General features: G+C 53.4%; 1 protein-coding gene across 6 annotated transcripts in view; it reads right to left on the bottom strand.

Moving 5' to 3' along the window:
- The window catches only part of TTC39A (tetratricopeptide repeat domain 39A), a 52,648-nt gene that overhangs the window by 9,897 nt on the left and 15,434 nt on the right, over positions 1 to 27,317 (bottom strand). For 4 of the 6 annotated variants that reach the window (XR_009565361.1, XM_030870088.2, XM_030870089.2 and 1 more), the window contains exons 2-12: positions 22,489 to 22,593; positions 14,071 to 14,202; positions 13,100 to 13,176; positions 11,756 to 11,823; positions 9,302 to 9,366; positions 7,157 to 7,256; positions 5,764 to 5,829; positions 4,311 to 4,419; positions 3,799 to 3,866; positions 3,658 to 3,717; positions 2,571 to 2,732 (exon numbers count right to left, since the gene is read on the bottom strand). Coding sequence is in view for 5 of the 6 variants with exons in the window: in XM_030870088.2 (XP_030725948.1) it covers positions 2,571 to 2,732; positions 3,658 to 3,717; positions 3,799 to 3,866; positions 4,311 to 4,419; positions 5,764 to 5,829; positions 7,157 to 7,256; positions 9,302 to 9,366; positions 11,756 to 11,823; positions 13,100 to 13,176; positions 14,071 to 14,202; positions 22,489 to 22,593 (1,012 nt within the window). In the remaining variant the exon portion in view is untranslated. The remainder of the gene's footprint in view (positions 1 to 2,570; positions 2,733 to 3,657; positions 3,718 to 3,798; positions 3,867 to 4,310; positions 4,420 to 5,763; positions 5,830 to 7,156; positions 7,257 to 9,301; positions 9,367 to 11,755; positions 11,824 to 13,099; positions 13,177 to 14,070; positions 14,203 to 22,488; positions 22,594 to 27,317) is intronic. The other 2 variants (XM_030870092.2, XM_060305683.1) reach the window with 1 other exon arrangement.

Here is a 27,317-nt window from a genome sequence, read left to right as displayed (position 1 = left end):
CTCGTCTGCTGGCTTCCTCTAAGAGCCTTCTCCTACTCCCCCGGGACAGCGCACCCTCACTGAGTCCACAGGAATTAGGATGGACGCAGTGACCTAGAGTTGTGAGACCCATGGACATCCAAGTTACCAGGGGATGTTATGGGGCCACACTGACAGAAAACTGCAGTCACCTTCCCTGACGGGACTCCTGTCTCCCAGAGTTATCTGTTTGCCTATTGAGTCCACATATTTATTTTGCTGGATTATTCTACCAGGCTCTGTGATGTCAGACAGTCCTTGTCCTCAAGAAGCTTACAACGAGTGGCTTAGAGGGGGACGGTCCCTCCACAGTCCCTCTGCACTCCCACCCACAAACCCTACGCCCCTGCAGTTCTCTCGGTTTGGGGAGAGAACTTCCACTTTCTCCCCTCTGCCACCCTAATTCCTCCTCCTTCAAGGTTCAGTTCAGACATCTCCTTTTCCAGAAGCCTTCCTTGTCCCCTTGGCTGGGCTGCCCAGGGATGCCTCTGAGCTCCCCTCGGATTCCCCCGTTACAGCACTGAGCACACAGTTGTCACCATCTGGTTTCTGGTCACCCAAGCTGCGAGTACTGCGGGAAACGTGACGGGCCCAAAGGGACGACTCGGCATAGTACAGGCAGGGAAGAATGCTGAGCAGAGGGATCGGCACGTATGGCAGTGGCCACAGGCCAACTTCCTAGAGCTGGAAGTTGGTGGACTCCGGTGGCCAAGTGCTGGAGATTAGGGATGAATGAAGCCCCAGAACTCGGGGTGCCACAACCCCTACTTTCACAGGAAACCCTTCTGAGGAAAGTGTTGCAGAGAAAGAGGGGCTGACCTCCCCAAAGTCACAGAGCTGGAGACTGAGCCAAGTCAGGAAGCCAGACTCCCTGACACCTGGAGGCCTCATCCTCCCTCTGCTCCTCACAGCAGCTGTGTGGCCCAGCAATGTCACACACCCTCTCTAAGCCTCAGTGCCCCTCCTGGGCCTGACGGAGATAACGCCTGGGCACACAGAGCTCCGTGAAAGCCCACTCCTCCTGCGGGCCCCACCTGCCCACACCCAGAGAGCTCCCTTTCAGCTTGGGCCCCAGGTAGGGGGACTGAAAAGGGACTTTCATGCAGAGGTGGGGGAGAGATGAGAAATAGGGATTTAAGGTCATTGAGACACAAGTGCTATGGCTCTGACACTACCAGATGCTCTGTGATGATCTAGATGACTCTAAGACCCTTGGTTCGGAAGTCTGTGCTATGGTTACTATGATGATAACGCCTGATACTTATTTCATCACTTACCATGATGTTATAAGCTATAAGATGCTGCGCTGAGCATCTGTTTTGTTTCGTTTTGCCTACATGGCATCTCTTTAATGCCCACCCCCATCCACACTTATTCTGGGGCATCACCTCATTTTTCTTCTGGGGAACCACCCATCTTCTACTCCCAATCCATGAGGGGTCCTCCCACCCCTGTTTCCAGGCATTGACTTGTGATCTATGCCAGACCAATGAGGCTCTATCCAGGGACTCTGGTTGAAACCAAAGGGAAGATGTGAGTTAGGGGCACGCAGCCCATAGCCACCCTGCTGGCAAATGGAGGGAACCTGCCTGTACGACAAAGATGTCATAGAGGAGAGCACAGTCCCAGGTGGAAAAAACAAGCCCAGACGACATAATATGAATTCCTGAATTCAGCCCTACCTGAAGTCAGATGTGCCTAGAATTTTCGGTTATATGAACCAATGAGCCTCTTATGTTTACACCCGCATAGTCAGGTACTATGTCCACTAGCTCCATGTGACTTTTTACATTTAAGTTAGTTAAAATGGAATAAAATTGAAGACATCCAGTTTCCCAATTGCAGTAGGCACATTTCGAGTGCTCGGTGTGCACGTATGCCTAGGGGCTACCACATTGGACAGTACAGAAATAGAGCATTTCCGGGACTTCCCTGGCGGCGCAGTGGTTAAGAATCTGCCTGCCAATGCAGGGGACACGGGTTCGAGCCCTGGTCCGGGAAGATCCCACATGCCATGGAGCAACTAAGCCTGTGCACCACAACTACTGAGCCTGCGTGCCACAACTACTGAGCCCACATGCCACAACTACTGAAGCCCGCGCACCTAGAGCCCGTGCTCCGCAACAAGAGAAGCCCGCACACCACAACGAAGAGTAGCCCCCGCTCGCTGCAGCTAAAGAAAGACCACGCACAGCAACGAAGAACCAACACAGCCAAAAATAAATCAATAAATTAATTACAAAAAAAGAAATAGAGCATTTCCACGGTAATGGAAATTTCTGTTGGGCGACACTCATATAGACCATGTGAGTCACAACACACTTTTGTCCCTTGTGACTAAAAATCTCGACACACTCTAGTTTTAAAGGTCATCTGTTCCTCATGGTCTTTAGTTTTTTCCAACCCTGGGGCCTGGTAGAATTTGTGGTTTTGGTTAAATTCCAGCTGAGACATCTGCGTTCAGTTAGGGGTTTGGCCCTTGCTCTGGGGGCTCATGGCCAGTGTGGGTTGGCCTGGTCCCCCCATGCCCCCAGCACATGGTGTCAGCCCACCTTGGACCAGGAGTTCTCCTTGCTGAGCAGGTCTGCGTAGAAGTAGGCCATCTTCCACTGGCCCTTGTAGGTGAAGCACCACATCAGCTCCCAGTAGCACATGTGGTGGAACTGCTTCCAGTGCTGCTGGGCCTCGCAGCACTCCTCGAACCGCCGGATGGCCTGTGGGAACCTTCCGGTCAGCCTCGGTGGGTGTCCCCTGGCCCGCCCCCGCCCTGCTCTCTGCACCCTCTGTCCCCGTCCAGCTCCACAGTAGCCCCAGCCTCCTGCCGTGCACAGCGGCCCAGCCCTGTGCCAGGCTCAGGGAGGGGGCGAGGGGCAGCATCAGGGAGACAGGAGTTGTGGCCTCCAGTCCTGGTTCTACCGCCTAAGTCTTACACGACCTTGGGCCCAGTTACTGCCCCTCCTGGGGACTCTGGTCTTGCAGCACAAAATGAAAGGGTGGGACAGAGCTATAATAGAGGGATAACAGGCAGTGGAAAGTACTAATCTTACAGTGATATAACGTCTATGCCTCAGAGCAAATTCCAAAGGTTCCAGAAGCCCCCACGAAGTGACCTGGACCTGGGGCATCTGTCCTGTTGCCTGAGGAACCACAGCCAGGACCAGCGGGAGACGCCAGAACTCCAGGTCACGGAGTCCGTCCTGGGCCTTGGTTTAATGCTGGGGATTCTGCCCGGACCGTGACCCGCCCCTCTCTCACCCCTTCGACGGCTCCCTCCCACCTACAGAGCCCAGACTCCTTAGCCAGACCCTCAAGGTGCCCGCTTCAGCCCCTGGCACCAGGTTCCAGCCTGTCGCCCTGCCCTGGACAGCGGGTCTTCCCACCTTTCTGCCTTACTCAAGGATGCAGTAGCCTTCCATCTCCCGTTCAAATTCTACTCACCACAAATGCCAACTCCTCCCTTGTCTTCCCAGACTGCCTCAGTTGGAAGTGCCTCTCCTGCCCCCGCTCTCCCGTAAGTCCTCTCTCGGGGCCCTCCTCCCAGTCTGCCCTGTCCCTGAGTTCGTCTGTGTGTATCTGTCTTCCTACTGGCCTGGGAGACCCGAGGGCCCTCCAGCACCAGCTCCGACCCCCATTACTCACCGCGTCAACATTGCCTTTAATGGCTTCAATCCGCCCCGCAAAGAACAGGAAGATGGCGCCCTGCAACAACACGCATGTGGGTCCGTGTGGGTCCACAAGGCACACGTGGGCTGGGAGTATCTGCCAGGAGGTAGGGCTCACCTTAGGGTATCGCTTCAGGTAGGGTCTCAAGAGCTTCTCTGCCTCCGCGATGTTGACGTTCCCAGTGCCTGAAGGAGGTGGGGGGACAATAGGACACGTCACCATCCTCCCTGGTGATCCGCCTCCCAGCAACCTACCAGGGGCTTCTCAGGGTCTCCGTTTCCCCTCTGTGAAATGGGGATGATAACTCTTCTATCTCCAGGGTGATGTGAGGATTGAATTAGACAGTACAGCCTACAGCATCCTCACACCCTCTCTGAGGTGGGCATGACCCACCCCCATTTCACAGATGAGAAAACTGGGGCTGGAACCCAGTCACACTGTGAGGAAGCGAGTGGTCAGCAGGCCAGGCCCCAGGACAGTTGACTCGGCTCTGCTGTTTCTGGTTTCAGTGCCCCATCCCCAGTCCTGGGGGCCCGAGCAGGGTCTGCAGCCCCTTGCCCTCTCACCCCCTGCCCTTAGAGCCCACCAAAGCCCAGAGGCCCCAGCACTCGCCCCAAGCTCACTCCTACCGAGCACAAAGGTGAGGAAGGTGTGGTAGCACAGCAGCAGCATGACACAGAGCACAGCGCGGAAGCTGTGCCCCGATGCCCCCTCCTCCAGCTGCCGCAGCCCGTAGTCCTGGAGGAAAGACGGGGACTGGCTGAGGCCAGCAAGGCCTGAGCTCCCCAGGGTCCTCCGTGGGACCCAGGGAGGGGGGGAGGGGCCTGGGAGGTCACTGGACAGGTGTGAGGGCAACGCTGCCACAGAAGAGACCAGAGAGTGCTGGACTCCGAGTCTGGAGCCCTGGAGGCCGGGTCAGCTGCTCCCAGGCTGTGCAACCTCGAACAAGGGGCTGCCCCTCTCAGTGCCTCAGCCATCTTCCTGAGGGCAGGGGACACCGCTGCCACAGCCAGGGCAAAGGCGTGGGTGTCCCCTGCCTCCTCAGCAGCCCCTTCCCCATTCCCCCCTTTATTCACTTGCTCAGTCCCCATAGTGGGCACGAAAGCCCTGAGTAGCCCCACGTCTGGTGGGGGAGTAGGAATGACAAGGAGGCAGATAATCCTAACCACAGGCTCAGGGCACAGACAGGGCTTTCGTGAGATTGCTCAGTTCTTGTATTAATTGTTATGATTATGTTCTGATCATGCCACATAATTCGGGTTTTCTGTGTAGTAATGTTTCCTTTAAATAAATTTAAGTAAAAAATATGAATCACATTTGAGAAAAATGATACATAAGTAATAATACAGAGGTGTGTGGACATGGCAAAAATCAGGAAGGGCTGGAGAAAGTCCAAGTTGGAGAAACATTGACCTGATGTAAAAAAAAAAAAAAAAAAGCCCCTTGTTTTACAAAACGAAGAGGCCCAGAGGAGGGCGGGCCTTGCTCAGACTCACAGGGAGAAGGGGATGAGGCTGGACTGACCCAGGGCCCCTGACTTCCAGGTTAATGCTTCTTGTACCACATCAGGCCTCCTCCACCAGGGAGCCCTCCCTGATCTGCTACCTGGCACTCAGATTCCTGCCCTCAGTAAAGCCTCTGGGTGCTTGAGTCCTCTGGTTTCCACCTCAAGGCCCAATGCACAGTAGGGCTTCCCTTGGGCATCTCCCAGACCAGAAAATGGTCCCAAGGGAAGGGACTTGCTCAAGGTCTTCTGAGGGGAGAAGGACCAGGTTCCTGCCACCTGCCAGGCTCAGAGAATATGGTCCCAGGCCCCTGAAGGACCCCAGGAGCTGCTGTTCACACCCACCCTTACCCGAGAGCCTCTCTACCCTGGGAAGGGCCTGGCAGGGATCAATGGCCTCATTTGCAGGAGAGGAGACTGAGGTCCAGAGAGGTCTGAGCCTTGTCCAGGGCCACACACTGAGGGGGGCTGAGCCAGGACTGGCACTCAGGCCCCGCAGCCCCTCAGCCTCACCCTGTTCAGCTGAGCTCCAGCCCTGGGGCTGAGCAGGTTGAGATCCCCAGAAGGAAGGTGGTTACCTTGTTTCCTGAAAACCCCACGAACTCTAGCAGCCGCAGGATCCTGGTAGGAAGCATGGACAGCGTCTGCAGGAAGAGGCAGGTGGACACGTGAAGGGGTGGGGGCTGACCCTCCCAATCTCCAAGTCTCCAGAGTCCTGGGGGTAATCCCAGAGGTGCAGGCCCTGTCTCTGGAATGCCCATGAGGAGGCCCTAGGTTTCTGAAAGCCAGCTTCCCCAGATAGAGGCACTACAGAGTGACAATTAGGAGCCGACTGCGTCTAAATCCTAGTCTCACCACTCCCAGCTCGGGCAGCTACATTTCCTCTCTCTGCCTCAGTTTCCTCATCTGTAAAATGGGAATAATAATAGCCCCTACCAGATGGATCAAAATAATATATGTGAAGCACATAATAGGGCCTGCACCTAGCAGTTAGCTATTGTTATTACACTGAATCCCTACTTTGTAACAGGGGCTCTGTCATTGCATTTGATCCTCAGAACAGTCCTGCAAAGAAGGGATCACTAACCCCTTTCAACAGACGGAGAAACAAGGCACAGATAAGTGACAGGATATGTCCGAGGCACCACAGCTCATCAGAGGTGGAGCCGGTTCTCGAACCGCAGCCAGTCCAGCTACAACCTGCTGAAGTACCTGATGCACTTGGCAGCTGGTATCTCCCAGCACTTGGGCCGGGATCACTGCTCCCATTTTACACAGGGGAAATCTGGAACCCAGAGAGGGGTAGGGACCCCCATCAGAACAGGCTTTGCCTAGAGGGGAGAGAGCCACCCCCTGCCACACTCACACTTTTGGGTAAGTCCCTGGCCACCCAGGGCCAGAAGTCTGAATCGTCAGAGAGCAGCTCCTCCTTCCAGGAGCAGGCACAATTCTTTCTTCTGAGCCTCCCTGCCTCAGCTCACTGTTCCCTCTGCCTAGAATGCCCTTCCTGCCTGGAAAACGTCCTCCGCTTATGGATCCTTCCAGATCCAGCTCAAATATTATCCCCTCTGTGAAACCTTCCCGGGCTCCCCCAGGAAGGCGTCCTGGCTCTCTGTTCCCTGTGGGTCGTCAGCTGTTTCCAGGCCTGTCTCCCTCCCTGCCACTGGTCAATGTTTAACCAGCAGCCCTCCGGGGAGGAAAAGGCCCTGATGTATTGTGTTTGTCAGTTTCTGGTGCCGTAAACGCTGCCACTGTAGTGGATTTCAAGCTTTCAACTTGCCTTGGGAAGAAACGCCACGGCCAGCCCCCATCTCCACCCCAGCTGTGAGCCCGCAGGCTGGCCACGTGTCTGCTTCATCACTGGGGCGTGGGATAGTAGCTCGGCAGAGACCATGGGTAGGGCAGGGATGTGCAGGGGAGATTAATCTTGAACCCAGACACTGTGGATGTGGGAAGGGCATGCCCACTCACCAGGTTGAAGGCTCCCACACCAAGCTTCACTCCTCCTTCAAAGTGCCTGTGGTTCTCTCCCTTGCAGTACTGTGAGGACTGCACGAGGCTGTCTAGCTCCCTGCGGAGGGATGCAAAGTCTGTTTCAGCCACATGTGGGGGGCTGGGTCCTCTTCCAGCTGGGCCCAAGTTGCCCCTATACTCCTAGCTGATCTCAGAACTCCCTGGCGGTGGTAACCGTCTAGCAATCCGGAGAGCTGATATTCGAGGAATTTCTAGCCCCATCTCCCATCGTAATGACACACCACTTGCTCTTGAATTTCAGCTATATCAGCCCTAGCACACCCGCCTTGTCCAACATCTAGGCATTTGCTCGTGCTCTGCATTCTGTCTAGAACAGTTTCTCAACCTCGGCACTACTAGTATTTTAGGCTGGATAACCGGATAATTTCTTTGTTCAGGTGGGGGCGGGAGGCCGTCCTGTGCATCCTGGGGTGCTCAGCAGCAGCCCTGGCCTCTACCCACTAGATGCCAGCAGCAACCTCCCCCAGTATGACAATCAAAATGTCTCCAGACACAGCCAAACATCTCGTGGGAGGAAAAACCGCCCCCAGTTGGGAACCACTGGGTTAACTCCAACACCGCCTCCTTGAGGAAGTCTTCCTGGAGTCTCTTGGTTGGAATCCAACCCTCTTTCTTCTGGTCACCAATAGCTCAGAGTCCATATCCCAGTCTGTCTGGGGCAGGACAGGGGCTTTAAAGATGTACCTGCCTCCCTTCCAGGCCACGAGCATCTTGAGGGCATTTGCTCAGCAAACACGGACTAAGGTTTCTCTGTGCCAAGCACCGGAGGACAGCAGGGAGCAAAGCCATCAAGCTGCTGTCCTCACAACTCTCCCGCTCTTAGAGACAGACCCCTATCGAGTCACTGTGAGGATGAAGAGGAACCCTGGAGCCTGGCCTAGTTTGGGGTTCTGGGAAGGTTTCCTCAAGGAGCTGACATTTGAGCTGAAAACTGAGTGATGAAGAGTTAGCCTGGCACAAAGTGTTCCTGGCAGAGAAGACAGTGTGTCCCAGGGCCCTCAGGTAGAAATCTGGCATGTTTGAAAACCTGAGGGAAGGCCCAAATGTCTGAGGCACAGTGGGACGGGAGCTACGGCTAGGAGGACAGGGGGACCTCCCAGGAATGATTCGGCAGGACCCAGGAATTTATTCTAAGAGCAAGAAGGGGTCTCAGGAGTTGGCAGGGACTGACTGACCTGACAAGGTTTGTGCTTTGAAAACATCACTCTGGCAGCTGGTAGGGAGACTACAAGGGCCAGAACACAGTCTGGTTTCCCTGAACAATTCCAGCAGGACCCACAAAGCAGTGTGGTGTCCATATACTGCATGGTGTGCTATACCCCAGTAGTACCTGGAAATCAAACTCACCATCTCTCTGCAGGGAAATAGTCACATTAAGTGGGGAAAATAAAGATGATAGTCTCAAGTCAATTCAAGTCAACTTTTAATGGAAAAGGAGTTTCAATGCCAAAATTGGGGCAGTGGGGAGGGTTAATTATTTTCAGAGCTTTTCTGATTTTGGAATTGTAGGTAAGGATTGCGGGACCACATTGGGCAGAAGTGCTCTGGACTGAGTCTTCAGTCTTTGCTCCATAAACACGGCCTACGTGTGGTCCAGTGCTGAGATGGCATGGAAATAATCTGGCTCTCGAGGAGCTCCCAGTTTGGAGAGGTGGTGTGTATTATGTAAGCATCATCCCTGTGTACTGGAGGGTTCAAGGAAGGCTTCATGGGGAAAGCGGCATTTGGACGGGGCCTTTACGGATGTGTAGGAGTCCTGCTGCTATTCTCAAAATGACTGTTCCTGTGTCTTTCTCCCACCCCCACCAGACCGAGCTGTTTGTACAGAACATGTGCCTTGTTTTCCCCTAGCTCAGGGTCAGGCACAGAGTCTGCTCTCAGGGGGACCAAATGAACGGATACACCCAGGGGAATAATATTCCAGAAAACTGAAGTCCTGAGGGTACAGAAATCTATCTGAGGTCACATAGCATTCTAGGTTTCCTGCCTCCAGCCAGTGCCCTCTACCTCCCACAAAGCAGCCTGAGGGACACAGGGCAGTAGATGCTGTGGCCTCAGGCCCCCCAGGCCAGCCCCACTCACTTGTAGGTCTGGTAGCTGTTTCGAACTTTGATGCCACCCTTGATGAAGCTCACCATGTTCTCGTCCTGCAGGGGGGAGAGATGCTAAGAGCCGGGCCTGGGTGGGTAGCCACAGGCTTGAGAGGGATCATACAAGGCTCTGGATACTGCCTGGTCCTCCCTGGGCCCAGCTTTATGAGAGGCCCCACGTGGGTGGGGTCAGAGGCCTCCCCACTCTACCCCTGGTACTTGAGATAAGGGTCTTGCTTGCCAAACAAGACCTCCACAATGCCCAGGGCTCAACCACAACCTCCTGTAGCAGGCTCATATGTACATATACTATGTGCGTGGAGAGAGGCCTGGAGGAGATGCTCCCACCGGTTAACAGGGGCGGAACTGTGGGGAAGGAAGGGAGACGTTCATTTTTTGATTGCTTGTGTTTTTTTACAACAAGCAGGTATTTATCACATTTGTAATTTAAAGCGCCAGTACCTGGGGACTTCCCTGGCGGTCCAGTGATTATGACTCCGTGCTTCCACTAGAGGGGGCACAGGTTCGAACCCTGGTTGGGGAACTAAGATCCTGCATGCCACACAGTACAGCCAAAAAAAAAAAAGCACCAATACCTACAGTCCACCTGACAGTTCCACTCCCAGGTATACACCCAAGAGAAATGGATGAACATCTTCAAGAATGCTCACAGAATCACGGTTCATAGCAGCCAAGAACCGGAAACAACCCAGATATCCTTCAGCAGGATAATGGATAAACAAACTGGTATATTCATAGAAGGCAGTATTACACTGCCACGTACAGTTGGGTGAAGAAAGCAAGTCCCACACAGCTTGAGGCCTTAAGAAGCTCAAAGGCAACTAAAACATAACAATATGCTGTTCAGACATGAATAGGAAGCCGAGAAAACCATTTTTAAAAAATAGGGCGGGGGGGCTTCCCTGGTGGTGCAGTAGTTGAGAGTCCGCCGGCCGATGCAGGGGACACGGGTTCGTGCCCCGGTCCGGGAAGATCCCACATGCCGCGGAGCGGCTGGGCCCGTGAGCCGTGGCCGCTGAGCCTGCGCGTCCGGAGTCTGTGCTCCGCAACGGGAGAGGCCACAACAGTGAGAGGCCCGTGTACCGGAAAAAAAAAAAAAAAATAGGGCGGGTGATGATAAATACAAACTCTAGGTAGTGGTTTCCCCTGGAGGAAGGGAGGCAGAGGGCAAGGAGATGTGCCAGCAGGGTTCTGTTCTCCAGTTGGGTGGGGGGTTCGTGGGTGATTATTATGTGTAATAATAGGGTAAACAAACAACGGAAATAAAAGGCCAGTCATGGTGCAATTATTACAGTGATCCTAACGAAGAATTCAGATTAATCCAATTCTAATCATCTGAGGTCCAAAAAGACAGAAAAATCACTAACAAAAATAAACAGTACCCCAACAATAAAATTTATATGTGCCTCTCCACCCCAGTACACCTATTTACATGACGATTATATTTTATAATTATAATCCAGGTTTTTTGGTAAAATCATGACGTGATGGTTCTCATAATTTCCACTGTGGTGAGGAGTATAGGCTCTGAGTTGGCCAGACCTGGTTCAAATCCCAGCTCCGCCATTTGCTAACCATGTGACCCTGAGAAAGCGGTTCCTCCCCCACTAATCCTCCCCATCATAGGCCTGGGAGGTGCTGATTAAATAATACATAGAAATGTAGGTAAAAACAAACATGCAGGGGCTTCCCTGGTGGCGCAGTGGTTGAGAATCTGCCTGCTAATGCAGGGGACACGGGTTCAAGCCCTGGTATGGGAGGATCCCACATGCCGCGGAGCAACTAGGCTTGTGAGCCACAACTACTGAGCCTGCACGTCTGGAGCCTGTGCTCCGCAACAAGAGAGGCCGTGATAGTGAGAGGCCCGCGCACCGCGATGAAGAGTGGCCCCCGCTTGCCACAACTAGAGAAAGCCCTCACACAGAAACGAAGACCCAACACAGCAAAAATAAATTAATAAACTCCTACCCCTAACATCTTAAAAAAAAAAAACACGCAATGTGTATACGGTATGTAAAAACAACATGCCTGTAATGTACATACAAAGCCTGGTATGTTGCAGGTTCTACAAGTCAAGTTTTTGAATAAATCACGTTTGATTCATTCAGACTAGTGTGCTGAATGAATCAAACGTAAAGCAGGCTCTGTCACCCCTGTGACATGAAAACAGCAGGGAAGCAGCAGTCACGAGGTGGAAGCACATCCTGGTAGTGGGTGGGAACGCGTGTGCTCCGTGTGGAGGGGTAAGGCCCATCACCTCTGCCACTGAGCCTGCCCAGGGCCAGGAGTGTTGGGGTGACGGAGCCTCAGTCCTCGCCTCAACCCCAAGGGGGCTGGGCATGGCTGCTCTAGACCCTTCAGGCTAAGACGTGGTGACCCATCTTCTGAAACCCCCAGGCTGCTTGTACAAGAAGAGGGTTCCTACCTGCAGGAAGGTCAGGGCTGCTCTCTGCAGCAGGCACTCTGCGTAGCAGACCTCAGCGTGGATTTCCACTGCAGGGAGAAAACCAAAGCCCTGCGGCCTCCTGGGACTCTTGGCAGGAGGCTTGGGCCAAATCCTCCTCACCCCACTTCCCAAAAGGCAAAGGGAGCCTGAGTCAGCACCTGCCTGCCACCTCCCGAATCCCCATCACCAGGTTACCTGGTGGCAGGCACCATTGCCCTGAATTAGCTCACACCCCCGACCCCACCCCCGAGAATGTCAGCACAGGGCCCTGGGCCTTGTTCTCTTGTCCTCCGGGCGTCACTGCAGGTGCTGTGCACCAACACCCCTACAGTGCTGGGATGAATGGATAAACCCAGGGAAGCCGCAGGCTGCAGGAGTAAGGAAGGAGAACGAACACAACCCGAGGAGTCAGGAAAGACTTCCAGAAGAAGACACCTGAGTTGGGCTATTTGAGTTGAACATGGGATGGAAGGATGAGGCAGGAAGAGCTTTCTCGGCAGAGGCCCAGGAAAGCCAAACAACTCAGGTGCCTGGGGGACAGCTGAGCCACAGAAGGTTAAAATGGGGTGGAGCAGGGAGAGATTTAGGGGACAGGGAAAGATGAGGGGCAGAAGTCTGGCTGTAAAGGGTCTTAAACACTGGTGGAGGCCTGCAGATTTGGTCCTGTGGGCAGCAGGGAGCCATGGAAGGTAGGAAGGAGAGAGTGGCACCATCACAAGCACTGTTTTGCACTGGAACCTTCAAAGGGCTCTCGAGGTGGGGAGGGCCATTTGCCCCTGCACTAAAGGGCCCCAAATTGCTTATGGTTGGCTGCTGCTGTCTCCAGGACTGCCACATGTGGTCACGGCACAAAGATGCCACATGGCTCTGGCGGCCCAGACCTTCTCTTCCACGGCCCCCAGCTGTTTCATCTCAGTGTGTCAGCCTCTAGGACCACATTCCCCGCAGGAGCACGTGAGATCACTAAGATAATTAAACCAGTAGACCTAACTGCACACACAGTCCTAAGCCCACACTGGCCTGAGGAGCAAAGTGCATGGACCTTGTGACAGCATTTTCTTACCCAATTTCCAGCAGGTAATACTGTCAGGTAAGTGAATCTCACCTGCTCCCCCGCCCTCACCACCCCACCCCCACCCCCGCCACCTGAGACCAGTCCTCAAAAGGCCCCAGGTCTGACCCATCTGTGTCCCAGTGTCTAGGGCAGGGCCCGGCCCCCTGGGTGACAACTGGGAGGACACCTGTCCCTTCCCACCCCTTCCTGGGCCTGGAACCGGGCTGCCTGGCGTCAGCAGAGTTGAGAGCACATCCCAGATGCCACACCTTCCGTGAATTGGTCCATAGTGGGGCGGTGCAACAGGTTGTTGAAGGAATCTGTTACAGAGGACTTCCTCCGGTGCCTGAAGAGGAAAATGGGATCTCAGGTCATTCAGGGAGGGTGAGCGAGGGGCCGTGTGCCTCCAACAGCATCTCCTGCCCCTCCCGTAGGACTCCACACACTAAACTCCTGGCAACTCCCCCCAGTCCAGGCCTTCTCACACCCTTGCCCCTGCTGTTGCCTCTGCATGGAGCCCCCTCCCCCGCCCGCTCTACCCTGGCCAGTTCCTAGTCACCCTACAGGACCCAGCTCTGGCATCACCTCCTCCAGGATGCCTTTCCTGCTCCTCCGGCTGGACCCCCACGACCCCATGAGCCTCCCTGCATCGGGCTGGGATGTTACTGTCTGTGCCTGTCTCCCCGATCAGGCAGTTCAGGCGTCAGAGGGGCCGGGGTCTGATGATTCCCTGGGTGGCTAGTGCCCAGCACAGGGCCTGGCCTAGGGCAGGCAGCGCTGTGTCCCAGTGAATGACGACTCCACCTGTGCACGAACCCTGAGGGTCTATTCATTCACTCATACAGGCAGTTAACATGTACTGAACACAAACTATGCACCAGGTCCCGTAACCGTAGTCTTCATTCAGTCCCCACAACAACCCTGTCATCACACCCATTTCACAGATGAGGAAAGTTCAGACCAGAAAGGGGCTTGCCCAAGGTCAGCGAGTTATTACGTGACAGAGCCAGGATTTGTCTCCTCCCAAGCCAGCCTGGCCCCTGGAAGCCCTCCGTGACTGGCTCAGACAACACAGCTCCTGAGGCAGTGCTAACAGGGATGGGTTTTAGCACTTGGGGACACCTTTTTTTAGCCAAAAGGAGTAGGACTAATAGTGGCATGTTAGGCACTGGGATAGGCCAAGGTGACAGAAGGATGGGCCTCACAACCCCTCATCCCTGTCCACACCCCCGGCCGCGACCTCTGACAGAGCGACTGGGCCTCCTTCAACATGTTGCCAGCAAGTAGGATGTCCTGGGGGTCAAAGGTCATCATGGCCTGCATCTCCAGGATGGTGGCATACGTCAGTGAGTGGTACATGCTCTCCTTGGTTCTGCCAGAGAGAAGGGACACGAGAGCATAAACTCCTAGAACTCCAAGGTAGCTGACCCTGTGTCATCACCCACCGTTCCCTCCCCCATCCCGCATGGGAGGAAACACAGGTCCAGAGAGGGGAAGGGACTCGCCAAGGGCTGACCCTTCCATTGCTGCTCAGGCGGCCTCGGATCCCAGCATCTCTTCTTCCTGCTGAGTGGCTCTACGTGACTCCAGATCTGAGCCTCGGTTTCTCACCCATTCCATATGGACGGCAGCAGCAAGGCTGCCGTGAGGACTCCGAAAGAGCTCAGCAGTGTGTTGGCCTGAGGTGGTACTCCCCTGCGCCAGGGCCTGCCTCTCACCTGCTGCCCCATCTACCACAGGTCCTGTCTGTGGGGTCTCTTCTCTCCTCAAGCCCCACCTCGGGCTTGCCCATCCTTGTTTCCTGGACCTCACTGACCTCGCCACCTCCTGCCTCTCCCCACCCCATCATCTGATCCTGTTGCTCTCTGCCTGAGCCCTCCCGTGACTTCCACATCCCATGAGACAATGCTGGGGGCCCGAGGCACCACACATCACAGGCCCTGCCCACCTCTCCAGCCCAGCCCTCGTATCACTTATGCTTCTGACCCACCATCTGGTCACATTCAAGACTATACCACACTGAACCACACACACTCTCCTCGAGAAAAGCCCACATCTTCCCTCCTGCAGGCCTTTGTCCTTGCTGTTCCCTCAGCCTGAAATGCCCATCCCCTACCCCCGCATCCCCTGACTCATCTGTGAAGGCCCTCAAATGCCTCAAAGGCCACTGGGAATCCAGGGCTCCCTCCCAAAGGGAGCATGTGTCTATAACTGAGGCACAGGTCACACTGAACTTATATCAGCCGAGGCTCAGCTCTCTCCCAGACTGTGGGCTCCTCAAGGACAGCGCTTGTGTGAGATTTATCTCTGACTCAGCACCAACGTGACAGGGCTGAGAGAGCCGGTCTCAGGAAGACTCCCCGTCCTGTCTCCCGGCTCTGCCACAGCCCCAGACCTTGCATCTAAAGGGTGTTGGGGGGAAGAGGGGTGGCATTTAGTCTAACACATGCAGAGAGCAACAGGCAAGGAAGGATGGGACCAATGCCAGTCCTCCTCTGTACGTGGGAAAGTCACAATGTATCTGGGCCTTGATTTATGCTTCTGCAAAATGGGGACAATAATGCTGGCCCACCCGAGTCCATGTGGGTCTGGCTGGGGATTACCCTTGCCTGGCACACAGTAGATGCTGCAGCGATTTTTTGCTCCCTTCCCTACACCCCCTTATTAATTATTTTCCAAACTCCTCAGTGCCAGGCTTATGCTGGGAACTTCAGGGGAGAGAGAAGATGACTAAGGTTTATAGACCATCTATTCTATCATAAGACTTCACCTGTTCCTCATTCATAAAGCACCTCTGTAAATTAAGTTGCTTTTTTACTTCTGGGTGATTCTCAGGTGATATTATCCTTGGAAGTCAAAGGTTCATGAAGGAGACCAGTCCTGGCAGCTGTTGGGACACCTCCCAGGTCTCTGCTAGAACCGCTTATCTGAGGGCAGTGGCTTGTGGAAAGGAGGCCACAGTCTGCAGTGGGGTTACAGAACTCAGGCTTCAGAGTCTCTCAGACACAGGTTGGAATCCTGGCCTCGCTAGTCACCAGCTGTGTGATCCTCGTGAGTCTTGCAGTCTCTCTGAGCCTCAGGCTTTTCCTCTGTAAAATGGATACAATAACCCTTCTCTCCCAGGACTTTGGGTGGCTTAAGTAGGGTGCCCAGGCCAGGGCCATAACACCGATGTTCAATGAATGTGAGTCTGAGTCCCTCTGTGTCCTGCCAGGGTCAAGTGTCACTGCCCTACATAAAAACTTTCTCCCTGAGGAAGGGTTTCCCGGGCAGCACACAGACCCACCTCCCAGATAATCCCCTTCCCCCAGGCCTCTCCAACTCTCACCCTCCTCGCCCCCAGGTCCCAGGCCCAGACTCAGCCACACCTGCCCAGCCCAGTAGGAGGGAGAGCCCCTCCTGGGCAGCTGGCAGGCGAAATGGAATTTCTAGTCTGAGGCCCAAGGCCCCGACAGGCACCTGCAGCTGGGAATCCTAGCCCCTCCCCAGCCCATGACGTGGAAGCCCCCAACTCTGGTCTGGACTGGGATTCAGGGCACAGAGGTATAACAACCCCCCAGACCTCAGGCACCCCAAGTTTAGTCTGTACTCCACAAAGTCCTTGTTGTACATATGGCGACCAGACCCCTAGAAGCAACGATCCCCTCACCTCTGAGCTAGACCCACCTCTAGGACATGATGCCCAATGGGGTCTCACCTGCCAGGCCTAGACAAGCTGTCAAGATGGGGAGGGCACTGGAAGAGCCATCGGAAGAGCAGGGTGTTGGGACTGGGGACTCCTTGGCCACCTGGAGGTCTGCTAAGCCCAGCGGCCTCCAGCCCTTCCCTCCTCTGCCAGTAGCCAGGGCTCAGGCCCTTGTCAGCTACTCATCAGCCATCCTGTCCTCACCATCAGGACGACTGACTCTGACCCAAACCCCACTGCTGTTTCCTGGGGACACCCCTGCAGTCACAGCCTAAGGCCTTACTTCCCGAGGACCTCTCTGGGCGAGGATGCCCCCCTGCAGCCTGTCTCAGAGACAGACCCCCTGCCTCCAAGCCACTTTCCTTCACCCTCATGAAATCCCCCCACGCCTCTCAGACCCACCTCGCCGCCCTCCTCTCCAGCCCAACCACCTTCTGGGGGACTCATATCCCCAGTCCACCTTCCATCACCCTGCCCTCTCCCTTCTGGGACCGTCCCCAGCTCTCCCCACCCCAGCCAGGCTGACTATCTGTCTTCCTCAAATACACTAGACCCTTGTTCACTGCCAGGCCTTGGCACCGGCTGTTCCTCTGCCTGGAAATGCCCTCTCCATCTGGCTGACTCCTTCTCATCCAACCTCTCTCAACTTAAATGTCACTTCCTCCAGGAAGACTTCCGGGGCTGGCTGAACACAGGTGTGCGATCTGTGCAGTCACACGGGGCTCCATGCTTGGTTTAATGCTCTGCTGTCACCGTCTTGAAACCCTTAATAATTTTTGAACAAAGAATTCCACATTTTCACGTTGCAGTGCACCCCGGAAGGTATGTGGCTGGTCTTAAAGCCATTATTACTTGTTTCACTTGGTGCCGTGAGGAACCCTGAGAAGGGCCCACGCTCCGCTCAGTACTGCAGCCCCAGCACCCGGCCCACCGCCGGCCACAAGAGGGCACTCCTGAGGTGCTGCTGAGTGAACGGGCCCCAGGCGCCCAACTGCCCCATCCCATGGGTCACACCTTGACCTTCCCGTCAGCCCAGAGGCCAGCTCTGCTTCTGGAGTCCTGCACGATACCACCCACCCTCCCAGCCACAGATTCCCCGCCTGCCGCCTGTGCACTCTCTCCAGTCACTCCCACTGCACCATCCCCCCACCTCCAGCCTGTCCTCTCTCCCTGACCCCCTAGCTGAGCTTCCTCATACCAGCCACTCTCTTGTCAAAACCCTCACTGCTGGCCTGCCAACTCCCGCTGCCCTGGTTAGGAGCCGCGCGACCGCCTAGTTTCTCCGCGGCGCTGCCACTGAGCAAGGCAGGAAGAAGCCGCCAGCCACACGGACGGGCACGCTCTGAGCGGGGCCCCCAGCCTCGGCCCATCGTGCCACTCATGAACTTCTGCCCAGTCCCTGCCACCTCCCCAGCCCAGCACCAGCCTGGCCCCTTCCTCTCAGCAGGGGACTTTGCTTCCTCCCCCAGAGGGATCCGGGACAGTGCAGGGGCACACCACCCTCCCTCGGCCCCACACACCTGTTCTACCTCCTTCCCTCCCTCCTGGAAGACGCGGCACGTGTGAGGCCTCCTGTGCCAGGGAAACTCCACCTGCCTGAGATCCAGGATGGCCCAGGAGGCAAAGTGTGGGTTGTGGAGCTGAATGGGGCTGGATGTGCATCCTGGTCCTGCTGCTTATCAACCATGACCATTTTTTTCATCAAATGAGTAGTGTAGCTACCATGTTCCAGAGACAGTGCTCAGGGACACACACAGCGTGAAGTAAAATAAACCAGAAGCTACTCAAAGAAGTGAAAAAGGGAAAGCAAATGGTGTATATATGGTGACATATATACACCAATCTGTATAAAACAGATAACTAATAAGAACCTGCTGTAAAACAAACAAACAAACAACAAAGTAGTATAACATGCAGGTTCTGGTGTTAGTTTGGGGGAAAGAAAAAAGAAAGAAGTGAAAAAGGGAAAGCAGAAGCTGGGGCGGGGGGAGGCTTGGAGAGCCCAGTTACTCCCCGAGGGCAAAGTGTGGGTGACAGTGAAACGAGACACCACGCATGCTATGGGGAGCAGTGGATGGCACTGACCCCCAGCATCCTTCACAGCTTCAGTGGCTGTGAATGGGGAGAGGAGACCATTTTTGAGCAAGAATTATTTTATCTAGACCAGTGGTTCTTAACAGAGATGGGGAGGTATTTTTACTGAATCTGCCCACCCCTCCCCTGACAGCTAGCAATTTCTGGAAACATTATTTGGTTGTCACAAGAAGGGACGGGGAGTGTGCTCATGACATCCACTGTTTGGGGAGGAAGCGCTTCAACTCAAAAGAAAGCAAAGACCCTTTTCCGGAATGGGGCAGGAGTCAAGAGAAAGAGAGGTTACAGTGCCTCACGTGTGAGATGACAGGTGGCCTCACAGGAAGCCTGTTCTCTCTGTGGTGCTTCCTTCAGGGCAGGCGTTGCCTCTCGGGAGCCTGAGTTGCAGGACCCCTAGTAGAGGGCCCTCCTGAGGTGAGGGAAGGTGAGGCAGCCCCTCAGTGAGGAGGGGGCCGAGGGCGGGAGGAGGGCGTTGAGGGGGCAGTGGCAGAGAGGAGCCACTTCGGGACGGTAGTGACCAGGAGGGAAGGGGAGCCGGGGAGCCTCCCTAAAGCACTGGGAGGGGAGCCTGGATGTTCGGTGATGGGGCAAGATGGGGCCTGGCCTGCCTCAGGCAGCGGCCCCACTCCCGAGCTGACCCGGCCCTGCCGTACCTCAAGCCGGATCCCCCCAGAGGGTGGGGATGAGGTGTGAGGACCGCTCGCAGAGGGACTACCGTACGACTCAGGACCACCAAGCCCTGGAGCTGCCCCGCTCAGAAGCTGGGCCACTGACCCCAGACAGGAGATCAATGGGTCAGTCAGGTCTAGAGAAACTGAACAGGCCTGGCTTGAGGCTTGGGGAAAGCCGTCCCCCTACCCCAGCACTTGCTTTCCCTGGGGACCTGGGGGAACCAGTTGTGGCAGAGGACAACCTAGAGCTGCAAAGAGGGGATCGGGCAAGCAGGCAGCAGACATGATTAGACCCCTGGCCCCTCACCCCTATCCCAGTCCCGGAACTCAGGCAGCCAGGGGCTCTCTGTCCAGACTGAGGAATGGAGGATTCTTCTCTGGAAAAGCTAACATCTGGGGCCCGCTCTCTGCCAGATCATCCAAAAGCTGATCCCACCAATTACAAGGCTTCTTGGCCCAGACCTTCCAGTTGGCCTTTGAGTGAATGTGCTCTTAAATACGACCAGACAGCCAGCCAGGGACCATCGGGCATTTCAGGGTAGCGCCCCCCGCCCTACCATGAGGAGAGTACTCCCCCCATTACACAGAAAAAGGAAACCTGGAGAAAGCCAAGATTATGCAGGGAAAGAATAAAATACTTTTAAAAGAGATAATATTCTGTGCTAATAGTAATAACAACAATAAATACTTATTAGAGGGCTTGCTACATGCCAGGTCCTATCCTCAGGACACTCATATTTTTAAATATACATATAAAGAACACAGTGCACTCATAAACAAAGAATAAGATGTTTTAGGAAAAAAAGAACATTCAGAGAACACTGAAGAGTACTAGGGAATTAATCATATGATTACACACAAGAAAGAAAAGTCAGTGGATTTAATGATAAGGTTGAGGAACTCTCCCATAAATCAGAGGAAAAAAGATAAAGAAATGCGAGGGGGGTGGTGTGCGGATAAATATCTTAGAAGAGGACTGATCCAGGAAGTCCAATACCTGCCTTAAACAAAGCCCAGGAAAGGGAAACAGAACGTGGAAGGATCATACGAGAGAATTTCCTAGAACTCAGTTTCCGAATAAAAAAATGCCAAGAGGACTTCCCCGTTGACGCAGTGGTTGGGAATCCGCCTGCTAACCTGGGGACATGGGTTCGAGCCCTGGTCTGGGAAGATCCCACATGCCACGGAGTAACTAAGCCCGTGTGCCACAATACTGAGCCTGTGGTCTAGGGTCTACAAGCCACAACTACTGAGTCCGTGTGCTGCAACTACTGAAGCCCGCGCGCCTAGAGCCTGTGCTCGGCAACAAGAGAAGCCACTGCAATGAGAAGCCCGCACACCATAATGAAGAGTAGCCCCCGCTCGCTGCAACTAGAGGAAGCCTGTGTGCAGCAACGAAGACCCAACACAGCCAAAACAAACAAAGAAAAAAAAATGCCAAGTAAAAAGACCTACATTCTGGCACATCATTGTGAAATTTCAGATTTGCAGGAATAAAAGAGAAGATCCTAAACATCTCTGGAGAAGGAAAAAAGACCCCATGCCATGTAAGAAGAATCAGGATTCTCCCGGCTACAGTACATGCCAGAAAACAGGGCAGAAAACAACGTCTTCAAAATTCTGAGGGGGAAAGATCATATTCATGCAACTCTCTCTTTGGAAATTTCTAGAGGACATGCTCTAGTAAAATGAGGGAGGATACAGATATGAGAGAGAAAAAGCCAGGCCAAGCAAACAGGGGAGAAGCAAAGGGGATTCCAGGAGCCGGCTGGAAGGTGGCCAGTAAACAGGCCTGTCCTCCAGGGGAGAGGTTTCCAGGAAAAAGAGGGACTGAGGGCTTACCTGATATGTCTGAGTATTTACGGAAAGCCTCATGACTTGATGGAGTAATTACAAAGAGTTCAGGATAAACGTATAGCGAATCAGGCAAATGAAAAAAACAAGACAATTATTAACTCCAGAAAGAAAATGTAATCTTATAATGTAAGACTTGTCTCTGCAATGAGCATAATTACATAGTTATAATAATGAAAATACTGATTACTGATTTAGCCAGATATTGTGATATAATGATAGGAGGAGGGAAGGGAGGTGAGGCAGGGGTATAAGAAAGCTAAATTCTTGTCAACCATCAGGTGATGTGTAAAAGCAAAAAGTAACAAGAGTGAATTTTATGGTATGTGAATTATATCTCAACTTAATTTCAGTTTTTAAAAAATTGAAAAAAGTGGTAAGTAAAGAAAGAGCACTCTAAGCATATTACTTAGAAATAAGGCAGGGAATTCCCTGGTGGTGCAGTGGTTAAGAATCTGCCTGCCAATGCAGGGGACCCAGGTTCAATCCCTAGTCGGGGAAGATCCCACATACCACAGAGTAACTAAGCCCGTGTGCCACAACTACTGAGCCTGCGCTCTAGAGCCCCAAGCCACAACTACTGAGCCCACACGCCACAACTACTGAAGCCTGTGCACCCTAGAGCCCACGCGCCGCAACTACTGAAGACTGCACACTGTAGGGGCCGAGTGCCACAACCACTGAGCCCGCGTGCTGCAACTACTGAAGCCCACGTGCCTAGAGCCTGTGCTCCGCAACAAGAGAAGCCACCGCAATGAGAAGCCCGCACACCGCAACTAGAGAAAGCCTGCGCGCAATGCAGCCAAAAAAAGAAATAAGGCAGTCAACACTAGAAGAAATGGCTAAACTACTGTCATCATTGCCCTAAAGCCTTGAGTAAAAGCAACTCAAGTCTTCAGTGCTTTGGAGGAAAATAACAAAAAGGGACTGTTTTAGAGCTGGATTCAGTGGGAACAAGAAATCAAAGTGGAAGAAGCTGCAAGACCTGAGGGGAAGGAAGTCACAGTGACCTTGGGGAGGGCCTGGCTGTTCCTGGCTGTGGAATGGGGACCCTGAGCCATTTTTATGGGATTCTCAGGGGTCACAGTGACCCAGAAGGCTGAAGGCATTGAGTTACACAGGGTTCCTCTCACATAAAACCTCTGGTTCTCCATCTGGCATCCCCATCCCTACACTTACATGTGCACACACACACACACACACACACACACACACACACACACACACACACACACACACACACACACACACACACACACACACACACACACACACACACACACACACACACACACACACACACACACACACACACACACACACCCTCCATCCCCAACCTGGGCTTAAGCCTCACCTGGGCTTGAGGTAGCTGAGTGCTTCTGAGAACTGGTTGGTGAGGAAGAGGTCCAGGGCGGTCATGCACTGGTCCAGGGACTCATGGAGGCTGCTCACAGGAGTCCTGATGGGAGAGACACAGGCATGACCTGGGAGCTCTCAACAGAGCCTCAGTTGAGAGGCTCGACTGTCCTGGCTGGAACAGAGCTGCCCAAGGCCCACTCGAACTCCCTGGTGGTCCTTGGATGCCTGTCATGAGCTCCTCCAGGCTGCCCACTCTGTACTAAGACACAGGACAATGTGGACTTACCTCTAAGTGTTCCTAAAGGTGGGAGGGGGAGCAGAGGGGGGTGGTGTCATCTGAGATCGTGGGGAGGGGCTGAGGATGGGATGTGGTGGGTTGGTGCAAGGAAACCTCAGGAATAAATTTATCTTACCTCTCACAAGGGTAAAAGGAGTCTTTGTGGCCCTTCCGACCCATTGGACTTTTCTGCCCCCACTGGGGGGCACAGCCTACCCACTAAATCCCACTTCAGCTCTTTTCTTCCTGCCCCTTCTCTAGGCCTTCTCCTGGCCTCCTCAGGCCTGCATTCTAGAACCCCACAGGCGCTGTCACAATGGGCCATAGTGGGCAGCCACCCTGTAAGAGCTGTCAGGGCCTTTTATGTTCAAGGGCCACCTTCCCAATGGCACCTCCAGTACACCCGACCTCCTTCCAGTCCTTACACTTCTTGATAGCTCTTACCACCCTCTGACATATATATTTCTTTACTTATTTTTGTGTTTATTGTCTGTCTCCCTCCACTAAAATATAAGCTTCCTGAGGGCAGGAATCTTTGTTTTGTTCACTGCTGTATCACCGGCACCTAGTATCTGGTACAAAATGGGCTTTTGATAAATATAGGTTAAGTCAGTGAATGAATGAATGGATGGATGGATGGAGAGTCTTGGGCTAGGAGGGCAAATCCATGATCTTTCTGAGCCTCAGCTTCCCATCTGAAAGATGAGAGATGATCCCAAAAGTCCTGTCTGATGGTCTTATGAATGTCTCTTCTCAAGGGGTCGCTTTTAAGTAGAGAAGGCTCTAAAAAGTGTCTCGATGATCGTACTGAAAGGAGATCCTTTTCCCCCAAAGTTAATAAAGTTCTTTCTCCACCAGGTAAACTTCTACACCTATCTTAAGGCCCAGCTCTAATATCTCCTCCTCTGTGATGCATCAGCAGAACTTCCCAGGCAAAATGAAACATGCTTTGGTCAGAACTGAACTCTTGTTTGTTCTCCCAAATCTGTTCTCCAGATTTGCCGTCTCAATAAATAGTACCCCTCGACCAAGTTTCTCAAGTCAGAAATAGTCATCCTTGACACATCCTCCCCCTGGCCTCCATCATCTACTCCATCAATAAGCCCTATCAGTTCTACCTCCTGAACATCTCTTAATCCACTTCCTTCTACACCCAGTTGCCCCCCAGTCCAGGCCACTACCATCTGTACCCACATCTGATGGAAGACCCCTCCTCTACTCCTGTCCATTCCTAACTCTTCTCTCTCTCTGTTATCCCATTTTATTGTTTTTCATGCCTCTTCTCTCTCTTCTTTGCCATCTCGTTCACTCTCTCTGTTAGATTCTAAGTAATTTCTCTAGATCTTTCATTTCGCTAATTCTCTTTAAGTGGGTCTCATCTGCTACTTATCCTCTACTGAGTTTTTAATTTCAGTGATTTTATTTTTCATCTCAGAAATTCCACTTGGTTCTTTTTCAAATCTGCTTGGTCATTTTGGGCAGTATTTTGTTCCCTGCGTATTGTTGCAAGTCTATCTTTGATTTCTTTATACATTTTAAACACAATCAGTTACAATCAATATCTTAACACTCTAGGATCTTAGACTCTTAATTCTGCTATTTCTTGCTTCTGGTATCTATTGCTCACAGCGACTTGTTTCTTTGTGTGTTTTGTAATTTTACCATGAGCTCCTATTTGACTGATCCCGAAGGGATCTTGAAATGAGAATCCATTCCTCCAGAGAGGATTTTCATTTACTTCAGCCAGCTTCCCTGGGGTGCTACCACCCCCCAAGACCATTTATGTTACTTTTTTTAGTTTAGCATACCCAGGACCACAGAGGTAGTGTATATTCAAACCTGAAATTTGTGTGAGGGCAGACCAACATGTATAATTGTCTAGGGAGCCTCTTTGTCCCCACAAGAACTGCCGCCTCCCTTCGTGGTGGGTGGGTGTTTTTTCTAGTCAATGCCCCTATTGGCTGAGGACGCCCTTTGAAGGTGGCAGATTCACGTGAGGTGGTAGGGAGGCTAAGTTCCAACTCTTCACACTGTCGTTGGGTAGCCCCGAGTCCTTATTTCCCATTCCTTAAGTGTCATTAAAACTCAAGATTCTAGGTTTCTGGAATTTGTAAATCCCTCAGGCTGCTGTGGCCTCATCTAATTTACCAGCCTGATTTCCGCTCTCTCTTAATTCTTGGCCTGAGAGGATCTGTTACTTCTGTGGGCACTCAGGAATGTATTTTAAAGGATGTATGTTGTAACTCATCCAGCCTCTAGGTAGTTTTTTTAAGGGATAATGTAGGAAGCATTATTCCCTTTACTCTGTCCCTCTCATAATAGCCAAAATTATCTTTTTAAAACCGAAATCTGACCATGTCACTTCTGGATTTGAAATCCTTCCCTGTCCTACTCTTAGGATAAAGATCAAGTTCCTTTCCAGGGCCCAAAAGGCCCCACTGGAAGCAGCCTCTGCCCGCCTCTTCATGAGGCAGGGACAGTCTTCCTTGGCACCCAGGGCTTAGCCTAGTGAGTGGTGTTCATTCCACTGTCTCTGTTGCATGAATCAATGAAAAGGCAGTGAGTACCTACTGCCCCAGGCATTTAACTGGCGTGCTCTCCGTGAGCCCTCACAAAGCCTTGTGGAGTGGGGTTATTACCTCCACTGCAGATGAGGAGACTGAGGCACAGAAGAGAGGTGACTTGGCCAAGGTCACACGCCTAAGCGTGGGTTCTAACCCGTTTCTGCCTGAGCCAGTGCCCACCAGCTCAGCCCCAGGAAGTCAAGTCCATTGTCCTGGCTTCTGCCCATCTCTAAACAATTCCAGAGTCGAGAGCCTACCTCCCACTTCTGCGCACACCCCGCTCCCACCCCCACCTCCAACCCCGTCAAGAGGTTCTGCCTCCTTGGTCTACCTGGAGAGAAAGATGCACAGACAGCACAGAGACGCATAGTCCCTCCCCTGGCAGCCCCAGCACCACTTCCCCTTAACTGTCATGAGGTGGGTCTGCGGTGACCTCTCCAGACGGGCAGCTGCTTTGGGGCAGCCCTGGAGCTGATTTCTTCCCTGCCACAAACATCCACCCATCTCTGGCTCTGGGCCAGGCCTGGGGCTGGACTCTGGGGAAAGAAACTGGACCCAGACGTGGGCCTGCCCTTGAGGGCTACAGTGACGGCCAGAGCCATCAGGGCCGTGATCATGGGGGTCACTGGGGGCTGGGGAGGCCCGGAAGTGAGGGGGGTGCCGTCAAGGAAGCTTTCTGGATAAGATGGCCCTGAATTGAGGACAAGATGGAGAAGGAAGTCCCAGAAGAGGAAAAGAGTGTGAGCAAAGGGCTGGAGGCATGATACCATAGTGAGGAGGGGGCACAGGCCATCATGGGGCAGGTGGAGAAGACAGAGGCTCTGGAAGGCCTGTAAGTGTACGGGTGGGATGGGGGCATCCCAGCTGGCTGGGGAGCTCAGGCAGGCTGGGGACATTGGCCCCATTTGACCTAATAATAGCATGAACAAACACCTATCACCACTACCAGAATATCACTTCAAGTTATCTAAATTGATGATTGCATTATTTCACTCAGTCCTCCCACCAGCCCCAAGAGCCAGATGTTCTTATCTGCATTTGATAGATAAGTGAAGACAGTGAAGACAGGAACCTGATGTCCTCCTCCCAGGAACCTGGGAGAAGACAGAAATACTTTCTGCAAAAGCAACCTGCCAAACCATTACCCTCCTCTGGCTGTGACTGAGGTCCCCACTTCTCTGCAGGCTGTCCCCACGTCTTTAAGGCCTTTCTGCTCCAAGCCACCCTGCCGGGGCCCAGGCCAAAATATTCCTGGGCTCCCAAGTGGTGATGGTGGCCTCTTTGCTGTGCCGGGTGGAAACTCTGGTATGGGGAGGATGCTGAGCAGGGTGGAGCGTGGAGCATGGCTGGTGACGACTAACACCAGGAACTTTAGTGTAGTGGGGGAGGGGGCTTGAAGCCAAAGTGAGAAGAGGGCCACCCCACTCCCCTTTCCTCCCACCTCCCCACGGTGGTCTGCCTGTAAACCACTACCTCAGTGTCTGATGGGCAGAGCTGGGGGACCCTCTTCTCCGCTGGAGACAGGAAGCCCTCTTACCCGGATCCCAGTCAGGGTGAGATGGGTGGGGCAGTGGAGGCAGGGCGAGGCAGTCACTCAGAGAGCTGACTGGAATCAGAGCTGGCTTTTACTTCCTTCCAGCATTCAGGGGGAACTTCTGGCTCAGGGGGTAAGGCAACCTGTCCATGGGGATCTGTCACATCCACAGTGACCTTTCTAAATTGCAAATACGATTGTGACTCTGCTCCCAGAGTCCCGCTTAGCTGTGCATAACGCGAGTACCACGTGGCAGGGAGTGATGTGGTGTGGCCTAGGTAGCGCGGAGTTTTGAAAGCAGACAACCCTGGACTCAAGCTGCAGCTCAGCAATCACTTGTTGGAGAAACGTGGGAAGGTTCTTTAACCTCTATGAGCCTCAGTTTCCTCATCAATGAAATGGGAATGACCTACCTCCCAGGGTTGCTGGGAAGAATGACTGAGACAGTG

Source organism: Globicephala melas, chromosome 1 (assembly GCF_963455315.2).
Source record: "Globicephala melas chromosome 1, mGloMel1.2, whole genome shotgun sequence".
NCBI classification, from domain to species: domain Eukaryota; kingdom Metazoa; phylum Chordata; class Mammalia; order Artiodactyla; family Delphinidae; genus Globicephala; species Globicephala melas.
Note: the sequence above shows the minus strand (reverse complement) of the source record. Positions and strands in the feature narration are given on the sequence as shown.